This window comes from Xiphophorus couchianus, chromosome 10 (assembly GCF_001444195.1).
Source record: "Xiphophorus couchianus chromosome 10, X_couchianus-1.0, whole genome shotgun sequence".
In the NCBI taxonomy this organism is placed as follows: Eukaryota; Metazoa; Chordata; class Actinopteri; order Cyprinodontiformes; family Poeciliidae; genus Xiphophorus; species Xiphophorus couchianus.
In genome coordinates this window covers 9440452-9461100 of record NC_040237.1, presented here as the reverse complement: position 1 = coordinate 9461100, position 20649 = coordinate 9440452, and the positions used below count along the sequence as shown (strand labels likewise).

The window sequence follows — 20649 nt, the reverse complement described above, 5'->3', positions numbered from 1 at the left end:
CAAAGCACTGTAACTGTCTTCTCTATACAGATTTGTGAATTTTACCATGTTCCCAGCACAGTTAAAGACTTCTGTAGGTTCATACTCAATGACAGTATCTGGCCAAATTATATCTCTTGGTACCACAGCTGCTACGTGTGTCATAACTAGCTATTTTTTGACACAGATCAAATCGATCTCCCCATTACACTGTAGGATATTCATATTTTCCCTATCAGCATGTACTGCACCACATTCAAGTTGCTTGCACATAGAAGCCAATATCCATTAGGTTTCTAGCAGGTGAAAAGCACACCCTCCTCCAAATTGCACCTAGGGTTGGTTGTGCTGTTACAAACTGCCTTTAAACACAAAATGTGTCTATCCCAGGAAGTAATTACTGAAGAGTCAATATGATTAGTGTGTAATGATGCGGCAGAAACACTGAGGTAGGATGGCCAGGAAAGCAGAATGTGAAAACCTGTCTTGTGAGTACCAAATTCAGATTTTGTCTCAATGCAGCCACATTCAAAGACTTGTTGTTTGAGGTGACCGTGGGGAACACATCAGAATCAAAGTGGTTCATTCAGATGGACAGTGCCTTGCCCAAGGACACCTCCACATTTGTAGTGGTGAAGCTAAGCATTGAATTGAGCCAGAGTTGGTGCGACTTGACGATTACTACTCTTTTACCTCTTTCTAGCTAGCTTGAAACATTTTTTTGTTTTTTCTTGTGACATTTTCAGATGAAATGCACTGCATTGTTGAAGTTGGTGCATTGTTTGGAATCAGTAAGCTAAAACATTGTTTAAATGTACACCTTATAATGTACCAACATGTTTCAGTCTCTGTATTCTACTTATTTTACACACAGAAGGCATAGTGACTGCTGCTATTTTTAAAAGCAAGAAACCTCCTCTAAAACCAGGACATCAACGACATTACAGACAGCATTTCTCATTTCTATTATGTTATCAAATTGCCTCTGTTTTCAATGTTTCTTTAAAGCTAATTAGAATGTATAGCTAAGAGCATGGCATTTCTTTGCCCTCCTCATTGAACAACGAAGACTTGTCAATTCTGTTCAAATTTAAAAAAAACCTAGAATGCCTTAGCGGTGATCAGATGTCCTTATCATCTCTTTCCCATTAAGGTGTTTTTGTGTCCCAGTGTTATAGTTGACACTCATTGTTTGCAGTGAAAAGAGTATTGTCTTGAACTGTTAAGTCACCACAGATTTGTTTTAGATTAAATGTTCTTCATACTTTACAGGTCAAATCTAAAAGCGTTGTAGTGTTTAGATTTCATTCACTTCCTTTTATGAGAAGTTGTGTTCAGGTGCTTGAGGAAATGCTTAATGTCGAAATCAATCTCTTGAGATTTATTTTCATTGCCGTTCTCCTTTTTGATTAGTTCTTACACATCTTTGATAACACATCCATATTTATTACAGACAGTCTAGTCAGACAGCTATCCATGAATGCTAACATGGGGAGATGTTAGCATTCAAACATCACCGGCATGATTTCCACATTAATTTTGGCCTCTTAATGAGGCATTTAAACTATTTTCAGATGGACTTATCCTTTTATAGGCATTAATAGATTTAAGACATCCACAGATTTGAATTTAGTATTGTTTCCTCTAATCAAAGTTATACATTCAGGTTCCATTGTATAAATAAAACCTCACTGAAATTTGATAGAATACTTTTTGTGTTGCAGAGAAACCACGCTTTGTAATGGTCAGCATGCTTCTGATTTGAATCTAGCTGGATACCTGACCCATCTTACTATCAGAAATGGCAGAGTTCATTTAATTAAAGTGGTTGGTTTCCAGGAGACTGACCCAAATTTCAAACTTACCCCATAAATTTTCAATAATATAGAGGTTGGGACCATTCCAGATGCTTGATCTTTAGCTGCTTTCTTTATTCCAAAATCAGTTTTGATCTGTGTTTGGGATAATTGTCTAGTTAGAAGCCCCAAATTTGATCAAAGATTAAAATATTCAACAAGAGCCCAGGGACCAGCAAGGCTGAAGGCTATCATGAAATGGAGACTGTTGGAACACTGTTTTGCTCTCCACCATGAAGCAAGTTTTAAATCATCATGAACTTAGATATAATCAAAAAAAAAAAAGAACCATCTGCCCCAAAATCAACAACTTCAAGCATGACAGAGATTTTCAGACACATGCCTTCCTAAGAAATGTTCTATGGTCAGGCAAAACATATATTATATTTGACCACATTCGGGTGGACTAAAGCTCAGAATTATGGGAAGGTCCAAATAACTCAGTGGACATTTCAACAGAATAATTGAGTGTCTACAGATGTTGGGAAAGTCTTTTGGAGCCATTTCTAAATAGCTGTAATATTTGATCATCACTTCAAACAATAGTACCCCAAGTACAAGTTATTCAAATGTGCCTCTACTTTGCCAACATCTGGAAGAGCCACCAATTTACATCTCTCAGATGAAAGACAGAAATTTTGGGGGAATATTTAGAAACAACTCGAGAACCGACGAGGCCCAAACCTGCCATGAACCATAACCTGATGGAACACCACGGTCACTGCCAGCAGTAAAACTAATTATACATCAATATTGACTAAGAGAAAGTAGATCCTGCTCCAAAATCAACCACTTGAAGTTTGACTGAAATTCCCAGCTGCTGGTGTGAACAAACCAGAAACTTCCTGGTTGGTAAAGATAAACACTGAGCTACTTGGCCAAAATGACAAGAAGTATATTTGAAGAAGTGAAATTGGGGTATAGATTGTCAATCAAAATGATGATTTGTAAAGGTTTTACTGGAAGTGATATACTACAAAGTGGGTGGAAAATCTTTAACATCATCGCAAACCGACAACCATATAGTTGAAACTTTGGTGTTCCAACAGAAGCGTGATCCAAAAAATACATTGGAACTGCTGTAGGGATGGATTATACATTGGCCTAATGACAGCCCTAACCTCAAGCCTTATTGAAAATGTGTTAATGCTTGAGGCTAATATGTGTCCGGATACCAACCAATTTAAAATGAGTATACCAGTTCTAAAAATAAGAAGGATCTTGATACCCAATCCCAAATTATACCAGAAGCTTGTCGATGGCTTGTGGTTTCGCTGCAGCTCGTTGAAGAATATGTAGCTAAATAATTAGCCTGTACGCATCTGAGTCTTCCTATAAAATTAACATTATATTTTGGTTAGAGAAAATATGCAGCTATAATTTCTTGGTTTAACATTGTTCAATAGTAGCAGGTATCCTCGGTTGATGCACCTCATGCTAAGTGTCTCATGGTTACATTTTTGCGCCATCACCTTTCTGCTTATGAATTTGACAGTTGTGCAACAAACATCTCCCGGCGCAGCGGGGCGGCTGCAGATGTCCTGGTTTCTCTATTTAAACCTGATTTGACAGGAATGAATTGTTCGCAGACTGTGGGAGGAAAACGGTTGCAGCTGAGAGACACAGAGGAGGTGAAATGGGGAGGAGCGGAAGAGGAGGGGGCGGTTAACCTGTTGCTGAAGTGTGTTATGCAGGCGTATGTATGGGTTTGCACTAAAACAGTGTGAATAAGCGATTAGGCTGATGGACCGCCTGTGCTCGATGTAAGCACTGTCAGACCAGTGGGGGTGTAGAAATTGAGAGAGGTTCATTCGAGCGGCTCGTTTTAGAGATGTGACTCATATCAGCTCTTCGCTGCATCGTGCGCACGGCACAAACTTATTGTTGTAGATGTCTGCCCCAAGTACTGTTTTCTGGATTATTATGATAAATTTAATTGGCAACAAAAGATGAGAAGATTGGCTTTAGCTTAAAACATATAAAGGCCACGTTTAATACATTTTAAACTGATGGCAAATATTATAATGCAAAAGTGTAGAGTCAATCCTTAGTTGTTTACATTTCTTCTTTAAAGTAATTTTTACATTTTTTATGCTTTCTGATGGTCTTAAATGTTTTAATTAGTTTGACTGGTTTTCCACTCTGCTTTAGTCAACAGACTCTCCTTTTCAATGGGAATGTTTCTAGTTTAAGGTAATTTTTCAAATATAAACAGAGACATCAATTAGATTATTAGACATCTCTTTCAACATGTTCAGTTAAAAAAAAGGATACGTTATTGACAAACAATTTCTTGCAAGGAGATAAAAAATAGGTCAGGCTCAGACAAATTGGGGATCAATTAGTGTTCCACCTAGATTTTGCCTCAACCTTTCGAACACATTCATGTTCTTTGATCTCAACCTTTCCCTTCTGGCTCTGGCTGTGTGTTTAGGGTCATTGTCCTACTATAAGTTTATCCACTGACCTCAAGACAAGGTTGGTCAGGTGCACAGTTTCTACTTAAAATGAATAAACAAGCAACCAATGTCTAAAATAAAACTTTGTAAAACCTTCAATTTTGTTATTTGTTCCTGGAAATGGTTTCAATATTTAAAAAAGGTCTGCGTATCACAAATGTTTGCTGCATAGCTTAGCACAATGCTGTGTAAAATTTTAATGCGTCTTCATTTTTTATGTATAGTAGAAATGATGCTTGTTGTGTGTTTGCAACTCTGTACCATTTTGTGGAAAAAAGCTGTAGTTAATAGACATACAAACCGTCCTCTAGGTTAAAGGGAATTCAGGAATAAATGTGCAAAAGTTGAGGCCTGCGATGCCTCACCATCTGGCAAAACAAGGTGACCTTAACATGCAGAGGGTTCAGTTAATTGCCTCTTATATTCTTGTGCTCTCGTTCCCTGAGTAGATGCCGTGTTACAAGTACTGACAATTCTCATGAGACATTTAAGGTCAGACCCTCACAAGTTTGGGGGTCAATAGCCTACTATACTTGGTGCAAGTCTTAGGCTTCCCATGTGTAAGTTTCACTACATTTGAGAGGCAGTCACTGCAGTGAAGATATCACAGAATTTAAGGCAGTGAGGTTTGATAAGTTATTACTGGGTTCATTATTTTAAGTTGGTCTCAGAGAAGCACAACACTGAAAGGTTAATTCCTGTTGCACTATAAGTGATGATGTGTGTCGACTAGAATTGAGGATCTGCGACTTTCGCAGATAAAACTTTATGAAACATTTTTGCTGTTCAGGGGTTTCCTGGATGGTATTGAGGTCATTTTCTTTAAGGTACGATCTCCCCATGCTACTTTTTTTTTCTTTTACTAAGGACAAGAGCAAGCAAAGGGAGAAAAAAATGGTTCAAGTTTGTCATTGAATCATGCAGAAAATGAAAAGATAACAAGAGCATCCACATTTATGCAATAAAGCATATTATCAAATTTTCATTAAACTCAAAATGCCATCAAGCTACATACCGTGGGAGTTCTCAGTTTTGCTGCATGTAATATTTGTAAAGGGAAAAAAAAGAAAAGATTTGTCAGTATTTGATTAGAGCCCCAAAGGTCTTGGGGCGATTGATTTTTGCATCTCTTATTTATATGTCTACATTTATAACAGATCAAAGAAATTATATATAATTCTTTCATTTCAAGTCTAGAAAATTAATAGTTTTAATGAAATAAAAAATATGTGGAAACCTTGATTTCACAAAACGTCTATTTGTTTTTAAGAAGTCTTGGCCGTTTTTAAACTGAATAGTTAAGATTTGGATTTTCTTAGTCACCTAAACATAAGAGTTGGTTATGCAATTTTATCATTTGCATTGTAGTCAATAAATCCAGGGCGACCAACTCATAGCACAAAGGGAGCTGAATGCAAAAATAACCACACTTTTCAGAAACTATTTTTTTTAAAACACTGGTAAAGCAATGTACCAGTTCACTTAAACTGTAGAAATATGCTCTACTTTGTGTTGGTCTGTCATGTAAAATCTTAATTAAGTAGATTGTGGTTGTGAAGTAAAAGAAAAATGTAATAAAATATATATTTTTAAACTTTTCACAAATAAAAATCCAAAAAGTATGCCTATATTTATTCACTGAGCATGTAAATATTCCTTGCCCCCTCACTCTCATGCTCTGGTGGGAGTGGCTTTCTGTTTGTAGAATAATGGGGTTTACTGTCTCTCTCTGAAGGACACCTTCACAATCTAGATGAATGAATCCAACCTAGAGATTCATTGACTGCCTATCTCCTCTCCAGATCCTCGAGAGGCCGTCAACCCGTAATTGACACATGAATCAATACAAGTAAATGTCTAGGAAATAACGACTTTCTGCACCAATACAAATTGACTGCTGGGATCCTTCAGTCTTCCTCTGACAAATTAATCTAGACTAAAATTTGCCTTGAGCATCACTTCTCCCCCACAACCTGGTCTAGTTGCGTTCATCCCACTCTTGATCCGATCTCATCAACAGCTCCAATAAGGAGAGACCTCCGAGTGTTTCTTTGTTGCAGTCAAATATAGCCACTTTATCTCTCACAGCATCCTGGCGTTTCTGTGGAAGCTGCATGTTTGTGTCTTTTGAGTTGGGGCAGCTGTGTGTTTTTACGTACGATGGAATCAGTGGGTGTTTACGGCAGCAGATTAGTTGCAACAGAGTGTTTTTATTTTTGTCCCCTGTGGTTGCTTGTCTCCTAACAAGAGTTGACATATAATAAGGTCCCTGCAGGGTGCCAAAAGAAAGCAAATACCAAAAAAACCTGATTATCATCTATTCAAGGGCATGATTTGATAATTTTATTGCATGATAGCTTTGTGTATAAACGCTGTGGATTTATAGTATTTCTGTATTTTCACAAAGACTTAAAACCAATTATATCCAAGGGTCTTATTCCAAATACTACATCATTCTATGGCTATTTAAGTTTGGCCATCTTGAACTCAGAAAAAATATACTGAACCGTATTGAATTTATTTACTTCACAGGTCTTGCTCAGATTTACCCTTGGTTGGCTTATTTCATCAACAAAGTCTAGAATAAACAAAAAATCTGGAATAAATATCCTCTAAATTTAGTAGAAGTTTAGTCAGCTGCTTTACAGACATGTTACAGGTTAGCTTAGCTTAGCACCATGGTAGTTTAGAAATGTATACAAGGAGCTGAGCTTAGCTGCCTTGTAAGCAAGTAAAAAGCTTAGGAGACTTTCACCAAAATGATCGTCAGTGGGCAGCAATAGGTGGGGATGAGTTCATGCTCCTTAAAGCTAGAACAAACTTCAGTCTCTCCAGCATCTCAGTGAAGTGACTATGAACTACTGGAAACTTATGAACTTATTACATATTTTTTAAACTTCTATACCAAAAGTTTTTAGAATCAAAATATGTTTTTCTTTTTTCAGAAAAGTTAAAACAGTGAGATTCATATGTTTATTCTTTTATTTGCATTTTCTTCTGGTAAAAAAGTCAACATAAAGTTAATCATTTGACAGCTGTAAACAGGAACTGGGTTTTGTTTCATTCCTTCCTGAACGACACACAAACACTAAACACAGTAAAATTCTCCATATTACTGGACTGAGATATTGTACAAATACAAGAAATTCTGCATATTTTCTTCTGACATCATCTTGAAATGACTTTATGCTGCTTACTCTTAAAGAGGAAGAAGCTGTTATTTATTTTTGTGTCGGATTTTAAGTCACCATTGAATTATCGTAACTATACAGGATCCTTAAGGAGCTTTTTGTGATTGGTCAGTTTTCATATTAGAACTAGAGGTGATGTCACACAATGTGAGAGAATCGGTGTACCAGAGCTTTGCAGCGTAATGGAATTATTTTTTCTTAAAGACAAAATGACTGTCTACTGTCTTTAGCATTTTACATAAATGATCTAGAATAACAGCATAGTTTGCTTGGTTAGCACAGTTAGCTTCTTGACTGTAAATATCAATCTGTGTGTATTACCCTCAGAGTAAGAGGTACCTCACCTTAAATGTGAGCTATAAAAAAGATGACTGCATCTTCTAATCCAGCACGTTAAGCGACAGAGTGTAACACTTGAAAATGATAAACTAGAGCACCTTCGCCGCATTATATTTAGCTTGCTGTTATCTGCTGACGTCATGCTCTTTTATAAGCAGCAGCCTGAACAAACAGCCAACATCCCTCCACAGAACATACAGCTTCCTTTCTAGTAGCTTTGTGCATCTCTGGCCTTCCTTTGACTTCAGTTTTAAACACGTCACTGATATTGAAATGAGTAAACAATCATTTTCACTTAGAACTTCCCCACATACGTTATCAGTGCAACCTGGTCATGTGTTCTCTGGTTGGAAAGACAAAAAAAGTGGTTTGCAACCACTAGATTGCTGATAGGTGCAGATTGAGCTAAAAAATAAGCATATTCAGTTCAACATCTTATTTACCAGTGCACTTTTGTAATGTTATCATTTCTTTTCGGCGCAGGACTTGTGCCTGCACACACGATCACAAATCCTTCTCTCTGCTTCCTCATGTTGATCAGATGGAGCTCTTTACTTGACATGTTGCTCCATTTTACTCCAAACATACCACTGCTATCACTGCCAGCTGCTTCAGCTTTTGACAGAAATGTATCAGGCTTGTTTGCAAACTTCTTTGCTACTCCAAACTCTCTGATGCCTTCCAGAAGGTCTCATGCAGTGGTTTGTGGGGGGTGTTCAATTTGCTTTTTATTATGCACAACAGGTTTGTTCTGAATGTTTTTGTCTTGTAAAGCAGAATTTGGCCTGCACCATCTGTGATAGTTTATCTTTCTTAACAAGTAGAGAAACTCTAAGTGGGGGGAAAGAAAAAAAAAAAACTGATCTTGAAAATGTTTCAGGGGATCAGTCTTTGTAATTGTACAATTTCTCAGCAGCTGATGGGTAATGATTACATGATTACATGAGCAATAGTTAGAAGTCAGAGGATTTAAAAGCTTTGACATTTGTTAGATTTTGATTTTCTAAATTATGAGTGTGGAAAAAACCTAAATCAACAACATGCCGGTTGATCTCTTTTTGTTTGTTTTTTTCTTGTTTTTTCTTTCTTAATAACATTTTTCAAATGAAAGCACCACAAATTCAGCTTATTGAAAATATTTTAACTAATATGAACTTGTTTTTTGTTAATCTTGTGTTAGTCTATACAAAACAGTGTAATATTGTTAGCAAAATCACTAGAAAGCTATGACAAAATTTAGCAGGTGGTTACTTTGCACTTTTGCTTTCACTTACGTATAAAAAAAATCAATAAATAGAGCAGATAGTGTTATTGTATCTGTAAAAAATTTGGGCAGTGAGCAGCACTGTTATTATGGTCTTTTTGTTTTTCTTTTTTATAATTGATTTTATCTTATGTATTATTTGTGTTTATTTTTTAGTGTTAATACAACAATGGTGTAAAATAGTGCTATTTTTGCTCTAGGTGAATCTGACAGCAGCCCATTGCTAATTTACACTTGATGATTAAAGATTGAAGATTTATTGCTGTTGTGACACAGCGTGCGTTTGCATACATGTTCGGGAAACAATCCAAAGAAAGCTGGACTTCAGATTGCAAAAGCAGCAGGGCGGCAAAGCTTTTGAAAACTGAAATGTTGAAATGACTTTTTCCTTCTGAATGTGTCAGATAATAAAAGTTCAAACATTGTCGTTTATTTTATTCATTCCCACTTTTTTGGGGGGAGCCAAAGAAAGCTTGAACAAAACCTGTTAATGTGTGTTTGTGGCAGGGCCAGAACCAGAGGATCAGCCCCTGCTCCACCCTGACCAGCAGCACTGCCTCTCCGCCTGCAGGCAGCCCCTGCTCCACCCTCCCCACAGCCATGTCGGGCCAGGCCGGCAACAAGGACTGTGCCTACGGTTCTGTCACCAGCCCCACCTCAACACTGGAGAGCAGAGACAGCGGGATTATAGGTGAGATATGCCAGCGTGCTTACATAGACTCTCCCAAGATAAATATTTGTGCTGTAATTTCACTCTGATCAGAAAGTCAAAACTTGGTACGTATTGGTGAAAAGCACATCAGCACTGGACTCAAGAGCTGTGGTGTTACGTTCTCCACAGTGAAGATTTAGACATCTGTGACTATAAATCTAATGCAAGACTCTGGGTTTAGCAATTGCTAGAAGAATGGTGATTGTCATTCTTCATTGGGTCAAGTGTAACGTTTGATGCACAAGGGAATATGTTTTTCAGGAGTTGTCTTCAGCTCCTGTCAGTGAAAGGAACTCTTAACGCTTCAGTAGGACGAGTCAATATTAGGAAAACATGCAATGAGATTGGGAAATAAACAAGTGTTTAAGCAAATAGTGTTAATACTTTTCTGCACTGGAGTCTATCTAGCTGCTGTAGAAAAGTACAATTTATTATTCCCATTTCAGCAACATTGATTAATTGAAAAAGCAGCATCAGAACAAACATGACTGGCATTGCTAGCCTGTATTGACCTCACAAATTACTTAAGAATGGGCCGTCACGTAGGTCCATATGTGTGTAAAGGCAAATGAGTGAATACTTTTGGTACCAGTAGTGTTTCTCTTAAAAGAATAATTACAACACATTGAAGCTGGATTTAAAACAATAAAATGTAAAGTTAAAATTATCCACTGTTTAATTTCTAAACAGTAATCTGCTTTACAAATGTGAAACATTTCTCTTTAGAGTAAAACCAGACCCGCTGGGATTGTTGAATGTGGTGTATAGTACAAGTACCTGGTTTGCTTTTCCCTTTGGAAACTAATTCAGGTACCCAATGTTGACTTCATCTGTAGCTTTTGTGCATTATTTAAGAGACAACAGGAGAGCTGAAATGCCTACCGATGTGAGGCACTTTTCAGATGTCAGAACAGGTGCCATCATTGTTTCCTGGCAACAATGGCAAACACCTGCAGTTTTAGATGGAAAAAGAAAAAAAACATTGGCACAACAATATTGATTCAGAGCAACAGTAAACAAATGTGAAATCAGACCTATAGGGAAGCGGATTTGTAAAGAAAGTGTGAGAAATGGCCTGAAACGTTTGATCGCTATCTGATTTTTTTTTTTTTTTTTTTTTTCCCCAGCTACTCTGACGAGCTACTCGGAGAACATGGAGCGAGGCGGCAAATACAGCGAGGGCTCGCGAGGGAACCTGAAGTTGTGGCAGTCCCAGAAATCAGGCATGGACTCGTTCCTATACAGGGTGGATGAAAACATGACCGCCTCCACCTTCAGCCTGAATAAAATCCCTGAGCGCAACCTGGAGAGCATGTCCTCCCATTCTGCTCACTCCATCCCTTTGTACCTCATGCCCCGTCCCAATTCTGTGGCCGGTGAGTCTCCTTCCTCTTCCCCTTTTCCTCCTGTTTAAAACCAAACAAACGGTGTGTGGCAAAGGTTTCTCCGAGCGGTGATTCACAAGGATTAAACGTGGTGTACACACCACTCCAGAGCAAATTATTTGTTCTAGAAAAATTGTGTTGAAGTGCTGCCGTTCAGTCACGTCTTGTCCTCTTGTTGACTCCTTCTGTGCTTCCTTTCCTTTCAACCCTGCTTGGTTTTTTGGTGAGAAGAGTCATTAATGCATTGATGAATTTCTTTGATGTCTTAGTTTAAAACACTTTAGATGTTTTAAACTAAGACTGTCAGTCAAACGTGTTTTTATTGCTTTAAAAGTTTAAATTGTCTGAAATTAATTTCTCACTAACTTGTCTCTGATTGGCTTGTGAATTTTTGAAAATAATTGTATATTAAGAACACTTTTTTGTTGCTATAATTAAGATGAAAAGTAGCAGTTCAATTTCTAATCTATTTTCATGTATTTGGGTCATACTGAGCGAGCTCTGGATCTGCCTGCTATTCTTAAAACCTCAATGTGTTTACATGATTCAGCTTCGGCCACAAGTTCACATGCATTCATCATGATTACACATGTAACTTGAGAAACTGGGTTCACAAGTTTAAATTTGTGGATCTCCTGGTATCCAAACAGGGCCAGACATATGCATACAAGCTCAAATATATTAATACACCCTGACTATTCCTTGATGCCATCAACAAGCTTTTTGCCTTGTTCTGATTGAATCAGAAGACTTACTTTTTGTTATTCAATTATTGGCTTTTCTTGTAAGCATACGCCATAAGATTTCTACAATTTTAAGGTCAGTGTGTTTTTCTTCTCACACCAAGCAGCTTTGAGGAACATGGATAAATCTTGGTTTAAAAATTGATGGGTTGATTAAAAAATATTGATGTCAGTGTCATTGATTACACCAACAAGTCATCCCAGCCCTAGTTTGAACCTGCTTGATGAAGAGTTTTGTTTTTCATTTGTGCAGAGAGTCTTTGCCTCAAAGAATTCAAGCTGTCAGAAATACAGAAGAGCTGCAACGAAGTAGTAATTGTTGTTTCGGTTTATGATCCCATTATTTTTCCTCTGCTTGATCTGAATAGAGATGTGCAATTAATTACAACAATGTCATTCATTGTTTGAGGTATAAAGCCAGAATGTTCAGCCATTAAATATGATATTTACAAAGTAAAACAACTAACCGACTCTCCTCCAAAGCTGGTTGGTTGTTTGTTTATGTAGTTTTTCAACATCTTTTCTTTCAAATTTGAAGTTTTAAACTGCTGTTGTGTTTAGCGTTTATACAGCGATGATGAAAATTCTGGGAAGTAGCAAATCCACAGTGACATTCTGTTTAAGCTCTCTCAGCCCTCTGGTGTAGATCGAAACCGCAGAGCTGAATAACACTGTCTGGGAAAACTGCTTCTGCAGAATTACATACTGCGGCTAGAGGAACATCACATAGCATAAAGCTGGCATTTGTTTTTCTAAAGGTCTCATTCATATGAGGTTCTTTCTGTAGCTGCTGTGAAAGAATCCCAAAAGTAACATATCAGAATAAAAAAAAAAAATTAGTTTCATAACACGGAGGCAGCCCTCATAATGGGTCTGATTGTTTTATTGTTCTAATCAGCAGAGACTCTGTTGCAGATGATGAGCTTTAATATGCACTCTACCCACTCCCAGTGGGATAAAAGCGTTTGTTTACACAGGGCTGTTGAAAAGTATTTGCTCCCCTACAGATTTCTTCTGTTTTCCCATTTTTAATGTCAAACCAATAATGACGTAGGTAAATGCAAATTATGATTTCATTTATTGAGGGCAAAAAGTATTTGCCACTTAAGCTTAACTGCAGCTTGCGCTACATTAGAGATATTAATGAGCATGAGTGGCTAGTTGAAGGTCAGGCCACAGCATCTAGGTGGAATTTATGTCCAGACTTTGTCTATGCCGCTCCAATTGTTGTTCTGCTCCATAACTTCAGTGTGCTTGAGCTGAAGGTCAAAGATTGATAGCCTAGCATTCTTTTTCAGGATTTTCTATTAGACAGCAGAGTTCATGTTTCCATCAACTAACCAAGTTTTCCAAGACCCAAAGCAGCAAATCATCGCGTGGCCCATAAACCACCAAAATTCCACATTTATTATTATGAGTATTTTCCCAAAAGTGTTGGGAATCGTGAGGCTGTTTTTGAGATGAGCCTTCTTATTGATTATTGTCAGCAGTGTTTATTTCCTTTGCAGTCACCAACGGATGCCATTTTTTTCCCCAGTCTCTTTCCTATTGTCAAATCCTGAACTCTGATCTTTACTAAAGCAAGTGAAACCTGCAGGACTTTAGATGTCGTCTTGAAGAGTCGTAGATGCTTTCTGGCAGTAATTTTGGTATCTCCCATCCACTCCTGGAAAGGTTCTCCACTGCTCAGTGTTCTCTGCCTTTGTGGATTGTGGCTCTCATTGTGGTTTGCTGGAGCCTCACAGCTCCGTGTGTTGCTTTTTGAGATATTATGCCCTACTTCATGCTGTCAGACAAGTACTAGTTAACTAGAGAAACTGAACTCAGTTTTCCAAAACAAAAAAACTTTTTTTCACATTTCGTGCCAAATTTAGAAGTCATTTTTCCCCTTAAATGTAATAATGATTTCACTGTATGTGTGAAAACTTGTACATTCTTCAGGTATGTCACTGGAGTGGTGACCCTGTCTGCATGCTGCTCATGTTCTGCTCTTTGACACTGACGTTCTTGCAGAGCAACCGGGGTTAAAGGATTCATCTTCGTTTTCATCTCTGCCCTCCGACACACGTCTTCAAATGGCACCGAATTAGCCTGCAACAGCTTTAAAATACACGCTGCTAGCTACAGATGATGAAAATAAAATAGAAATGAGGTTGTTAGGCAATTTGGTGAGGGGGGGAGGAAAAGATGTGATGATTTTTCAGAAGGCGTTTGTGTTTTTCAGAGGGACAGGAACTCCATATTTATGAGAGAGAGATGGATATATGTGGAAGAGGAGTGAAAGAGTGTTTCATAATCTCTTCTTTCTCACACTGCTGTCTCTCCTCCACAAAGAATTATTAGATGATGTAGGGATGGGAGGCGAGCGCGGGCCGAGGATTGGCTGAGCTCACCCAGCAGAGGAACATCAAAGCCCCAGGCATTAACCATTTCTATCCCCCAGAGTGACGGAGAGACTTTCTTTGATGTGCGGAGAGGGAGGGAGAGAAAAGCGAAGCCGGAGCAGAAGGCGACCAGGGAGGAATGAGGAGTGAGGGGGCTACTCTATTACCTAATGCAGGCATGTGCGTTGGTAGAGCTGAAAGATGGATATGGAGGAAGCAGAAACTAGGACCAAGTATGCTCATCGTACTTTCTCTCTGGATGGTGTTGCCAGAACATATTAGAGAGAGGAGTTGACTACAATTGTGAAAACGAGGGGAGAGATTTTAAAAGAAGGAATTGTCAATATTTAAGCAGCGAGAGTCGGGTGTCCTAGTTTGATTGAAGCTAAAAAAAAAAAAAGCAAGATCCTTCATGTCTTCTGGTGGAAGGTGTGCTATTTTTAGACATGGTTGGTCACCGGTAATAAGACGTGTTTAAAATGTTTCAAAACAACAAAACAGTGTTCTGTCATACAATTCCTGTGGTTTAAATTTCTGATAACGAGATGCCAGAAACATACTTCTAAGCTTGGAGCGTAGTGAAATACAATGCTCCCCCTAAAAGTAAATACAATTGCAAATAATTGCCAGCTGTTTTTGTCCTCTGGCTCAACCCGTGCGTTTAATTTAGGAATAAAAACTTTGTCTTGTTAGATTCTCTTCATTCAGACAGTGTACAGCTACGGATTAAAGTGGTCTAACAGGGGTTGGAGGTCTCTCAGTCAACTGAAATCAGATAAAATTCAGTAGAAAAAATTTTGCATGCTTTTGCACTGTCCAGGTGGAGGCTGTGGGCTGCTCAGACCTGCCACCCTGTAGCAGCGCCATGCAAGCACACACAGGTGTCGTCCAGTTTGTGTTTATGGCACAAACTGGTTTGTGGCAGTGAAGCTCCCCACCATTTGTAGAAACAACATCCCATCCTGTAAGATTGTTATTACACTAAACTTATCGGAGAACTCTCTCAATAACCTTACTGAATCACCGTACAGAGGAGACGGTGTAAAAATGGCAAAATGGGTTTTAAAGTAACATGTTTTTACAGATTTGTACTGTTTTATGACAGGATTAAGGAGCCATTTTTTTAAAAGGCAGAAAAAACTGACAGTTATTGTGTAAACATAAAAATAGCAACACCAATTACACGTCATAAGCTGTGAGGTGCCTGGTGAGCTTTTCTAAGTAAAAGAAAATAGGTCATCTTAAACATTGCCTTAAAATCTACATAATAGTGAACAGAACAGAAAAAGCATTCATTGTCCCACAAAGAGGAAATTCAGGAAATTCAAACTGGTATTTTCACTCTGAGTTATGACACCACAGGTATTGTATAGTGAAACCATGTCTACCTATTTTAGATTATGTTTTCACTTTCTGCTCGGCTAATTAAAAATGATCTTAATTACAATTAGATTTTTTTTTTATATATATATTTTTTTTTAGATTTTTTTTTAATATATATATATATATATATACACATATATATATTATATACACATATATTATATACACATATATATATGTGTATATAATCACTACACAATATGCTGATGTTCTCAGGTTAAATTTACCTGGAGTTTACTCTCCTTATGTATAAAAAGGTTAGGGTAGTTTAAAACATTTGCCCAATGTACTTGGAGGAGTAAATTTCTGATCTAAGATGGCTCCTGCAAAAGTCCAAATCACTTTGGCATTTTAATGTCAGTTGAGGAGTCTGAATGTTCATCTGTCTTTATATATTTAGAATGAAAAATTAAAAGCAATTGATCTTATCAGGTCTTTGCCGTTCAAACATCCAGGCCAATTTTCATCTGAATTCACTGACAGATCAGTAGTATTAATTGTCTGTCCTTATCCGATTTCCAACACAGACACAAAGAAGTTTTCATTCTTCCTGGCTGACTTGCATAAAATGTTAGCTCTCTGTCCCCCCCAAAAAATGGGACAGAGAAATGTATTTATATTATAGAGCTAATATTCACATTTTATTATAATCTTCCCCTGCCTAAAAATTACAGTGCTCACCACAACTTTCTGTTTGCTTTTGTCCCTTTGAGCCAGGCCACCACTTCCCAGTCTTATTAAAATGTAAAGATGAACTTTACAGCCAGTTCAGAAAATGTATTCTTTAACTTGTTGCTTGTTTTCTACATATAGATATTCCTCTGTACTGTTAGCATAAATGTCATATTTATGTCGGTGGACAAATGCACAAACACACACACACACACACACACTGCTATGTCAATGGGAAACTATTGATATAGCAGCTGAATAGTGTAAGGAACGAATATACAGCCTTGAGGTACACCAACGTCACAATGAACCATTTCAGAAACATTGTTCATTTTTGAAATTCTGTGTTTTCTGTTACTTAAATAGGTTTTTATCTAGCTCTCTGTGTTAGAAAAAATAAAACATTATTACTTGGAAGGAAGGACTTCATGTTTTATTGCACCAGACTTTCTCCAAGTCAAGATAGGAGGACACTACAGGACCTCTATTATCCACATTGAGGTGTGATGATAAATTCCTGTCAATCAGATTTAAAAAGAAAAAAAAAGAGCAAGGCACTTAAAGTGCCAGTAGCTAACCTTTATATGAAACAACTCCTTGTCCTGCCAGCTGATTCTGTAACTGGTGCTGGACGACAGCCCAGCTGTTGTTTGATTGAGTGTGTGTGCATGCATGCATTCTTGCTATCTGTCTGTCCTCTAAACAGGAAGTGCAGCTATCATTGCACTGAGCTTTCATCGACACAGTCAAATTTTTAATGCATACCTTCTATTCTTCTCCCTACTCCACTCTTTTCTGCCTTCCTACTTTATTTCTTTCCGCTCTGCGTGCAGTCTTAGCGCATTGGCACAGCGGCTGTGAATGCGATCCCCAGCAGCCTGCTGCATTGCAGATAGGAATGATGAGCACACAGATTTCAGTTCTCACATTCAAACACAGTTGAAAGAGAGAAGGAGAGAGAGGGGGGAAAAGACTTCCCAGCCCTGAAGCCCTGAGTCATTCTTCCTTGGTTTAGCTGCAGATTAATGCCTCCACACTTTCTGCTTTTAGCCCAGTTGAGCGACCAGTAACCCCCCTCCTTCTCCCTTTTCTATTCCCATCAGGGTTGAGCCTCTAACAACAACATTCCCAGCTGCCATTTTCCCTCCTATTTGAGAAACAAATGTAGCTCATTTTTTAAGGTTTGTCACTTGGGTGACTCAGACACCCAGCAACAAACTCATACAACTGAGCAGACGTGCTCAGTATTTTTCTAAGCTATACATGTAAAGCCTGTTTTTAGACACAGGACAGGACAGGCATCAGTGTTGTGGAGTCTAAGGTGAGAGAAGGCTTTCTTCTTGGAGAATCACAATGCCTTAGCTTCCTGTGCCTGCGAAAAGAGAAGGTGAGAGACAACAGATAATGATGATGGATTCCCACTGACGCCCCCTAAAAATTGACTGGATCTAGGAACTACCTCAGGTATCATGCAACATTTAAAAAGGAGTAAATTAATTATTAAAATTATTTATTTTTCTGCAGTTTTTTTTGTTCTTGCTGTCAAACATAATAACCATAACTGCTGTAACAGAATTGAGATACAAAAGCAGTCAGAAGAACAGGGAAATTTTAAAGTAACGTCAAGCCATTTAAAACTAGTGAAGATAATTGTAATAAAACTTTTTACTCAGTGTGCTCTAATACAGCAAAATGTTAAAACTTGTTCCTTCATAGAAAAACATGTATGGAATAAGAATGGTTTGGAAAAGGGAATATTAAGATTAAATAGAATATTAATCCATTTTAAAATTCACTTTTGGCCCCATTGGCTCCAAACGCTGCATATCTCGATCTCCGAGTGCTCCCTGCATGTTAATGCTCCTGTCTCGTGTTTTCTCATCTCTGAGTGAACTGTGCAGCTCAGGTGCGACGACGAGGCGGGTTGTTCACGTCCACTGGTCTCATTCAGCATTCAGCGGTTCTGAGTGTCGGCCTCGGAGACACAGTGTTGGTGTGAAACAATCATCAGCAGGCGTCAGACAGCGCCTGCTCCATGAATAAGACATTTGTCTGCTAAGCTAATTAATCCTGAGAGGAGCCGCATGGCATCTGCCTCCGTACTGCGTGACAGACACGGAGAGGAGGGAATTTGAGGGCTGAAGCAACGGCTCCATCTTTCCGCTTTCTCTGAAACCTTTGCCACGCTCTTTTGTATGTGTGCACACTATGAGTTTGTTGACAAGCATTCTGGCATTTGTATGTCTTTTTTTTTCTCTGTTTTCCTCCTCTGATATATCCTGCTGTTTCCCTTTCCCCGTCCCACACACGACGACAGCTACAAGTTCAGCCCACCTAGAGGACCTGGCGTACCTGGATGATCAGAGGCACACGCCATTACGCACCTCGCTGCGCATGCCGAGGCAGAGCACCACCTGCGGGCCGGGTCGCTCCGGGCAGGACCTGAGAGGTGAGTGCAAACACTCAGACACACTCTCAGGTGTATCTCACCACATTACAATATCATCAAAACATACATTTTATTACATTGCAATTCAACAAGTGAAACTGCTTTGTCATATAGAGTCATTCTGTGTAGTGGTATATTTCAAGCAAAACTATTATACAGATTCTCAGAAAGATATTTACTTTTTTTTTTTTTTACCAAAAACAGTAACTTTTGAATATGCATATATCCTGCATAATTATGAGGAATACTTCTTACTCGAGTCATATAAGAAGAAGCCGTTTTCACTCAGGAGGGTAAAACACAAAAGATCATTGCTAAATAAGCCACCTGCTCTCAGCGTGCTGTATGCAAACATATTAATGGAACGTTGAGTGGAAGAAGTCTTTTTTTTTTCTTCAGATGGAAGCTAGTTTTTCATTTAAGTCAAAAATTTAGGTTCCAGAATGTAAAGGAAGATTGGAGAGGCAATCTCCAATTGGTCCAAAGTTTCATCTGGTGGTTCTTGTCCGAAGTCAGGTTAGGTATCTACCAGGAAATCTCAGAGTGCTTCAAGCTTCCATCTTCTGACAAGCTGATGAAATGCTGATTTCATTTTCCAGCAGGACTTGGTATCAGCCCACACAAACAAAATTGCCAACAGCTGCTTTAATGATCATTGTATTACTGTTGCTGATTGGTCAGCAAACCTCATGGAGAATCTATGGCGAACTGACAAGAGGAAGAAAACAGGTACCAGAACCAACAATGCAGGCGAGCTGAAGGCCGCTATTAAAGCAACCTGGGCTTAATTATCATCTCAGCAGAGCTACAGGCTAATAGCATCAATGCAGTTATTAGTGTGAAAGAAGCCCTGACCAAGCATTGTGTAAATATTGCACAGCATGTGGGCATATGGTGACATTTTTGTGGTAAAATATTTAGCTCATTTCTTTTTGATTGAGAAAACTTTGAGAAATGTTGCTAATAATGACTTTAAAGCGTCACAAGGTAGTCTGACTTCTCAACCATAAAGTGAAAAGTAACTGTGACAGAAAACTTCTGCACAGTGTCATAAATCCCAAGAATTTAATCCAAGGATCCTTTTTAGGTATAATTGATAATATTAGCTTTGTATTTGCTGCAACTCCAATTGCACCCTCATATTTTTGCTGTCACCACACAGAAACTGTGCTTTAGTTTTTATAAAATGTTCTGTGAGGCCTTGATAAACCACCTGTGACTTTTTTTTCTTATGAATACAATACAGTTGAAGTATTTGGCTTGAAAAAATAACAACATGTTCCAATCTGTTCTGGATTTTTTTCTGGAGGTGAAGCTTGCTTCAGACTAGCTTCGAGTCCAACGGACAAATAATATGTGATGTGTCCCGATACCTGAAACCCGAACAGTGGTAAAAGGTACACTTTCTTTTTATTGTAGTTGTGTCGATCATAGGCTCCCTGTGGCTGACAGACTGCATACCAGGGTTGTCTTTTTTTTCTTTGTTTTTTTTTTTTTGCCTTTAAAGAGCCCTGCAGCCATAATGGATTTTCTCTTTAATTAAAAAATGGTGCTTTGTCTCAGGTTTGTTTGTGATTAGCCTGTTGTGTTGCCTTCTCCGCTGATCCTTTCAGCCCATCCTCAACAAGCAGCACAACTCAAAAGCATCTAAGGAGTGCGAGGCGAAGCAGTATGACGACCAAATCTTACTGAGCATTCAGAAGGAAATCCGAGGCGGTAGATTTGCAGTTGGGAGCGACTTGCATGTGTCTGTGAGGTATTAAGCCAGAGATGTGGTGGTTCGGTTGTTGAACGTTCTCAGCTGTTGTTTAGTTTCTTTCTTATTTCTGTGCA

At 38.4% G+C, this 20649-nt stretch overlaps 1 protein-coding gene across 12 annotated transcripts in view; it reads left to right on the top strand.

Annotated features, from left to right (window-relative positions):
* Nucleotides 1–20649, top strand: part of tanc2b (tetratricopeptide repeat, ankyrin repeat and coiled-coil containing 2b) — a 158199-nt gene that overhangs the window by 108979 nt on the left and 28571 nt on the right. For all 12 annotated transcript variants that reach the window (XM_028029480.1, XM_028029479.1, XM_028029478.1 and 9 more), the window contains 3 exons: nucleotides 9596–9779; nucleotides 10928–11176; nucleotides 18685–18816. In XM_028029480.1, the coding sequence (XP_027885281.1) occupies nucleotides 9596–9779; nucleotides 10928–11176; nucleotides 18685–18816 (565 nt within the window). The remainder of the gene's footprint in view (nucleotides 1–9595; nucleotides 9780–10927; nucleotides 11177–18684; nucleotides 18817–20649) is intronic.